At 42.4% G+C, this 7626-nt stretch overlaps 1 protein-coding gene across 1 annotated transcript; it reads left to right on the forward strand.

The window, feature by feature from the left end:
* Window positions 1-5352: 5352 nt before the first annotated feature.
* On the forward strand, window positions 5353-7273 carry LOC127303491 (uncharacterized). Its single transcript, XM_051334217.1, has 3 exons — window positions 5353-5812; window positions 6022-6293; window positions 6576-7273. Exons 1-3 carry the CDS (start codon window positions 5745-5747, stop codon window positions 7271-7273), a joined length of 1038 nt encoding a protein of 345 aa, XP_051190177.1. The 5' UTR covers window positions 5353-5744.
* The last annotated feature ends 353 nt before the right edge of the window (window positions 7274-7626 follow it).

Below are 7626 nucleotides of genomic sequence, written 5' to 3' on the forward strand. Positions count from 1 at the left end.
GCACCAGAGGATGACCTGTGGGGCACCAGGAGGTGCCACACCATAGGCCGGCGCGGCCAGCAAGGGGGCCGCGCCACCTTGTGGTGTGGGCCACCCCTTGCCCCACTACATCATCTCTTCCTCCCAGCATCTTCTCTCTCCCGAAAAAACTCGTACCAAGTTTCTCTCACTCGTGTTTCTGCTCAAGAACTCGCGATTTTTCGATCTCCTTGCTCAGCCCAGATTTCTGTTTGAAATTTGGCACATTTACTCCTTGGTATGTAACTCCTTTGATTGTCCAATTAGAATTTCATTTGGTTGAGTATATCTTGAATATTTTGCTGCTGTAGATAACATGTTTAGTGAGCTTGCATGCTTGTTCTAAGTGGAAGAAATTAGTTTTGATGCATGTTTAGTACTCTAGCAAGTTCCTATAGTAGTTCCCTTCAATTACATACCTTGAAATCAAATTTTATAATGATTGTTGAAAATTTAAGAAGGGGAAGATGAAGAAATTCAAATTTGGAGAATTGTTCAAGAAAGCAACAACCAGCACCGGTAGGCCCTCAAGGGCGTCTACTCAGATTAGGCGATCCTACAATGAGGATGTCATCGCGCCTAGCTTCGCGCCCGAGGAGGACAATGGGGCTCCTAATGCTTCATCCTTCCCATGTTATGAGTTTCTGACAAATGCAGGGATATTGGATGATTTCTTCACCCTTGTCAACAGGGCAGGCTTAGCCACCTACGTGGGAGATAAGAGGGAACAATACTACAGGCTCACCAAAGTTTTCGTTGAGAGCTTCAAGTTCCACAACGCGCAATTTGAGCCGACAGTTGCATTCAAGATCTATGATATTCCTGTTACTATGAAATTGGAAGAATTTTGTCGTGCATTGGATATTGCCCCTGTAGGTACAGCAAGGAGGATTGATGACAACCCCCGGGACTTGTTGGAGCTCTACCGAGGGATCACCGAGGATGATTGCCGCACCATCCAGCGAGGGAAGATAAGAAACATTCAACTCCCCGCTATTAAATATTTCGCATATTACATTGCTACTAGCATTTTGGGTAGAGAAAATACTAGCAACATCTCTAGCTACCATCTTGCTTTCTTGAATGTTGCACTTACTGGAGAGACATCTTATCATCTTGGTTCTCTTATTGCTCGCCGCCTGTCTAGCAGGGGGCCTATTTTTGGAGGAACTATTGCACTGCGCATTTTAACACATCTAGAGATTCCTCTTGATTCTAATGATGTACCATTAACCCCTAGGAGACTAGATATTGCTGCTATGAAGAGCCATCATTTTGTTACTACTGACTCCACTATAGATAATATGGTCTATAGAATGTTGTTTGCTGATGGGAATGAGAAGGAAATCCCTCTTCCCCAGCCAGGTTTGTTCAATATTGACAGGCAATCATGGTCGCTCACTAAGGAGGCGGTGGAGGAACATATGAAGATACAAGAATTCCACCAGCAACATGACTCCGAGAACGCCGAGCCCTCCTACGACTACACCGTCACGTACCCCGACGTTTCCTCCAGCACATACCTGGAACCGGGTCGTTCTTCGTCATACTACGGAGACACCACTTCATGGGGACCGTGGGAATGAACTCCACTTAGGCCAAAAGCCTAAGCTTGGGGGGAGGTATACCGGCATCACTCATTCTTTGCATATTATGATTGCTGGATACTTGTACATACTTGTTTAGTCCTTAGAGTGGTTTTCTAATGAGGGGGAGATGATATTTGGGGAAGTGCTGTCCAAAAACAGATTCTGTGCTGTTACCAAAAAAATTCGTACGCACAGCCAGAACGTTATTTTGAGTTGCCAATTTTTGAGAATGTTCCCCAGGTTGTTATCTAACTTTCATTAGTTGAACACTTTTTGGTCTGAGCAATGGAAGATTTTTGTTAATTTCGATTTCTGTACTGCTGTCAGGATTTGGCAGATTTCTGTCATCCTGCTTTTCTGTGTTTCTGTTAGTTTGCATTCTTTTGTTTTCGCTTTGTTTGTTTCCTAAAACACAAAAAGACCAAAAATATTTCTGTTGTTTCTCTTCACCATTTGGTTATTTGGTTCCTTTCTCTTAGTTTGCTTTATTTGCTATCATTGGTTTGCTACAAGAAAACCCAAAAAGATTTTGCTTTGTTTGCTTGTTTTCTTTCGTTCTTGTTTCTAATTCAAAAACACCAAAAATATTTGCTGTTCTTCTTTGGTTTGTAAAGTTCATCATGATTTCAATGGTCTTCGGTGGCTGGAGCGTGGTTTTCATTTCATATTATCCAAGCTACACAAGTGAAAAGGCAATAATGACGATCTACAACAATCTGATTGTGGTGAGAGGCTGGTATGAACTCTATTTGTTTTCATTTTTGTACATATACTCATCCATATGAGCATGCTTAGTTGGTTCATGTGAGGTATATGTTATTTGAGAAAATCTAGTAGTTCATGATCTCTCATGTTTAGTTCCAATTTGTTAATATGAGTAGCATGTCATGGATGTTTGCTTGCATTGTTTTATTCATAAGTAAGTATGGCATTGTGGTATCCTCCTCTGAATAATTCATTTATATCGACTTGGCACATGCTCACGCATGCATATGACTGAACAAAAAGTCAATTAAGCCTCGATGATTTATATTGCTTCAGAGTTCTTGTATCACTTTTATGCCTCCGTTAATTTATTTTGCCGCAAGCATGATTATGACAGTTACTGCTCTCTTGATTTGTCGCTCCCTAGTCTTTTGCCAGCCTTCACTTGTACTGAGCGGGAACGCCGCTCGTGCCTCCAAACACCTGAAAACCAAGTTGTTCCAAAGTGTCCACCATAAATACCTATGCATGGCATTTCAAACCATTCCAAGTAAATTCTCATGTGCTACCTTTAAAACTTTCAAAATGCTTCTCAATTTGTGTTAATGTTTCATAGCTCATGAGGAAGTATGTGGTGTTTAGCTTTCAACCTTGTCATTTACTTTTGACGGACTCTCATATGGACTAGTGGCACATCCGCTTATCCGATAATTTTGCAAAAAGAGCTGGCAATGGGATTCCCAGTCCCAAATTAATTAACTTAAATAGACACTCCTCCATGGTTTGTGATTGTTGGACGGCACCCGAAGGATTCGGTTAGCCATGGCTTGTGTAAGTAAAGGTTGGGGGGAGTGTCATCATCATAATAAAACTTGAATAAAAAGGCACTCCTTCATGGTATGTGATTGTTGGCAGGCACCCGAGGATTCGGTTAGCCATGGTTTGTGAAAGAAAGGTTGGAAGGAGTGCCAACCAAAAATAAATAAAATGGGAGCCGCTCTTGTGAGTCCGGTTGATGAGGTAGTTAGTGTACCCATTACCATTCGTTGACAACAACAAACACCTCTCAAAATAATTTTACTCCTGCTTTACAAATGAAAAGCTCTAGCGCATGTTAATCCCTGCTTCCCTCTGTGAAGGGTCAATCTTTTACTTTTATGTTGTGTCTCCATTCTTTCTTTGAGCACTATCTTGAGAGCACAACTTTCATTCTTAGTATAATATGCTTGTCTCAAAATATGATTGATTGTGGTATAACTTTGATGCTTTTATCTTTGACAATCACTACTTCTAGTCTTTCTATGAACTCAAGAGGTGCCTCGGCATTTATGTTTTGCCGATCAAATACGGGCAAGCGAGATACCACTTTATCATATTCTCTTATGAACATTGCAATCCTGCTTATATACATGATTCATGGTGCTTATTATTAATTGTTGGTACCTCTCCATGATTGACATAGCTGTTGGATGATCTTATTTGCATGTATCTCATTATGAACTGCTTAAGTATTAGCCATAGCATGAGAATATATACATCATATGAGCAAATGTGTTCGTGAAAGTTCTTTTATCGCTCAGTTGTTAACTGAATTGCTTGAGGACAAGCAATAAGCTAAGCTTGGGGGGAGTTGATACGTCCAAAACGTATCTACTTTCCCGAACACTTTTGCTATTGTTTTGCCTCTAATTTGTGTATTTTGGATACAACTAACACGGACTAACGCTGTTTTCAGCAGAACTGCTCTGGTGACTCGTTTTTTGTGCAGAAATCCAACTTTCGGGAAAATCCTCGGAATTTATGCAGAAGGCCCTATTTTACCAGAATATTGACGGAGCCAGAAGGGCAAGAGAGGTGGAGGCCCGAGGGCCCCACACCATAGGGCGGCGCGCCCCAGGGGGGCCCGCGCAGCCATGTGGTGTGGCCCCCTCGGCTGGCCTCCGACGCCCCCCTTCGGACTACTTATCGGGTTCGACCTAAAAACGCACGAGAAGACGTCGAAGTCGCCAGAAACCCTCCAGAGAGCCGCCACATCGCGAAACTCCGTCGCGGGAGCCAGAAGTCTCCGTTCTGGCACTCCTCCGGGACGGGGAATTGGAGGAGATCTTCACCGCCATCACCGCCAACGCCTCTCCATCGACCAGCCATGTTTCCCCCATCCATGTGTGAGTAATTCCCCCGCTGTAGGCTGAAGGGGATGGTAGGGATTGGATGAGATTGGTCATGTAATAGTCATAAGATTGTTAGGGTATAGTGCCTAGTATCCGTAGATGTCACTTTTATGATATTGTTGCAACTTGTTATGCTTAATGCTTGTCACTAGGGCCCGAGTGCCATGATCTCAGATCTGAACATGTTATTGATTCATGAAGATATTCATTGTTTATTGATCTTACCTGCAAGTTGTATACACATGTCGTTGTCCGGAACCAATGGCCCCGAAGTGACAGAAATCGGGACAACCGGAGGGGATGGTAGTGATGTGAGGATCACATGTGTTCACGGAGTGTTAATGCTTTGCTCCGGTACTTTATTAAAAGGAGTACCTTAATTTCCAGTAGTTTCCCTAGAGGCCCGGCTGCCACCGGCTGGTAGGACAAAAGATGTTGTGCAAGTTTCTCATTGCGAGCATGTACGACTAAATATGGAACACATGCCTATTGATTGATTAGTACTTGGATACCGTTTTATTATTATCTGAAATGCCCATGCTTTGATTGTTACATGAGTTTCTCTCATACATGCAACGCCCGTTAAATCCGTCCCTGTGCCTACAGTATTTTAATCCTGCTGTTTACTATAATCACTACTGCTGTCTTTATTTCACCGCTGCTGTTATTTCACTATTCCTACTGCCATAAAACTGTTACTACTGATGAACTCTTGCGAGCAAGCCTGTTTCCAGGTGCAGCTGAATTGACAACTCCGCTGTTAAGGCTTACAAGTATTCTTTGTCTCCCCTTGTGTCGAATCAATAAATTGGGTAATACTTCCCTCGAAGACTGTTGCGATCCCCTATACTTGTGGGTCATCAATCAGCAGCTTACAATTTTGTTTACGACAAATTCAAATCCAAGCTTAGTGCATACAAAGCCAATAGACTCTCACATGCAGCTCGATTAACTCTCATAAAATCTGTTTTCTCTTCTATACCTATCTACTACATGTCCAACATTCTGTTCTCCAAAAAGTTCCTCGCTAAACTGACAGCCATCATTAGGAATTTCTGGTGGACAGGTGTTCAAGATGATCGGACAACTAAAAGCTTGTGCCTTAGAGCTTGGGCTGATGTGTGTACTGCAAAAAATATTGGGGGACTTGGTGTTAGAAATATGCAGGCTATCAATCAAGGTTTAATCCTATCAGCAGCTTGGAGATTGGCAAAGGAGCCGCACAATCAGGTTGCTCAAATACTTAGAGCAAAGTATCACCATGACACATCCATATGGAGGGCCAAGTCCAACATGCCAAAATCAGCCTTCTGGTCGGCGGTTCTCAAGGTAAAGCCTCTTTTGATTCCAGCTTCAATTTTCCAGATTGTTGATGGTAGAAGTTCCGTTTGGAGCTCTCCTTGGTTTATGGGTTAGGAAACTATTTATGATCACCTCATAATAGAACAGCACCCATTTGTTTATCCTGCTATTGTTAGAGATCTTTGGGTTCCGGGCCAAAAGCGATGTAATGAAAATTTAATTACTTCTCTTTTCAGCCAAGAAACAGCCAATGCAATTCTTCAAACGCCTATAACTGATGCAGATGGACAAGACATACTTGTTTGGAAACTAACCCCTACATGTCTTCACTCCCCAAAAAGCGCATACAAGCACTGCTACAACAATCTCCAACTTCCGCCGAGGCAACGTCCAAAAATTATCCCCCAGCAGGTCATCTCCCTTCTTAACCAGGTTTGGGACGATAAAGAAATGGCACCAAGAATTCAAACGTTTGCTTGGAGGCTTCTCAGGAAAGCACTCCCCACAGGTAAGAGGGCAAGCAGGTATTCTAAACACATAAAAAATAATTGCTCTAGATGTGGTAATCGGGAAGATGAAATGCATATGCTTTTTTATGCCCATTTTCTAGAGCAGCTTGGTTCTGTTTTCCATGGTTCATTAAAACTGAAATCCTAGGTGAACATCATCACACAGTTCCTGATATGATACATGCTTTGCTAGCATCTGGACATCCTCAAATAAATACAACTACACTATATACTTTTCTATGCTGTCTATGGAAAGCTCGAAACGATACTATGTTTTGCAGGAAAACCAACATGCCTGTGCAGGTGTTTGCAGCAGCTGATGCCATTATCAAGGCAACCAAAACAGAGATTTTTAGCCACATTGATCACCACATCAAAGAGCAGTCTCCAAATAGCACACAACAACCTCCATCGGTTACTCAGGTTCAGGACACTGAATTTCCAGCAGGGAATGCCATTTTCAGCGACGCTGCATGGGAGAAGCAAGGAGATTCAACAACGAGTCAAGGCAGGGTTAGGAGTAATCATCCACTTCCAGGAGAATCAACATCTCCGTCAGCTGCAAGTTTCGGCTCTCTCACCTCCAATATCTTCTCCACTACATGCGGAGACTTATGGTCTACTTCTAGCTACAAAGCTAGCAGATCTACTGCAGGTCCAAGACCCTCGCTTCTATACTGATTGTGCGGTCTTAGTTTCAGCAGCTACGACAGCATCGGTGTTTGCAACTCAACGACATTGGGAGATCAGGCCAGAGCGAGCAGCAATACGATCCTCTCCTTCTTTTCGGTGCAACAATATTTCTCATATTAACAGGAGCACAAACATCAAAGCCCATCATCATGCTCGTTTAGCTTTGAGAATTCAGTCCTTGGCTGTCTGTTGCTTAAGTGATGACACAAGGCACTGTCCAAGCAGGGATGTTCTCTCTGTATCTAGCGTGACTCCATTCACGCTCCTATCTGTAAAATGTTCTTAATATAATACTCCCTCCATTTCTTTCTATAGTGCCTATAGTTTTTTGGCACGGAAATTAGCGCAATAATATTTTTTACACAAGACCCCCTAGCTGAACGATTTGAGATCAACGTAAAATTTGAGAAATCCATATCTTCCTAACTCACTATAACAAATCCCACAAATCTCTCTTATTGATTCTCCATATATGTGCAGCCAAGTTCAATTAAGGAAAGTAAAATATTGCTGCCTAATTTTAAGGAATCGCTGGGCCATGCATTAGGAATCTCAATTAATTGTTTCCAATTTTGTATGGATTTTTTCTCACGCATATTGTGTGGGAGGTGAACGGGGGAGGGGATAATTGAAAAAAAG

This window comes from Lolium perenne, chromosome 5 (genome assembly GCF_019359855.2).
Source record: "Lolium perenne isolate Kyuss_39 chromosome 5, Kyuss_2.0, whole genome shotgun sequence".
Taxonomy (NCBI): domain Eukaryota; kingdom Viridiplantae; phylum Streptophyta; class Magnoliopsida; order Poales; family Poaceae; genus Lolium; species Lolium perenne.

What these genes read in the sequence shown, in the direction of transcription:
- LOC127303491 (XM_051334217.1), top strand. Translation starts at nt 5,745, where the DNA reads ATGACACATCCATATGGAGGGCCAAGTCCAACATGCCAAAATCAGCCT. An exon ending in TCTGGTCGGCGGTTCTCAAG is followed by an intron (nt 5,813 to 6,021) that starts GTAAAGCCTCTT and finishes TTCTCTTTTCAG; the next exon opens with CCAAGAAACAGCCAATGCAA. An exon ending in CAGGAAAGCACTCCCCACAG is followed by an intron (nt 6,294 to 6,575) that starts GTAAGAGGGCAA and finishes TATGTTTTGCAG; the next exon opens with GAAAACCAACATGCCTGTGC.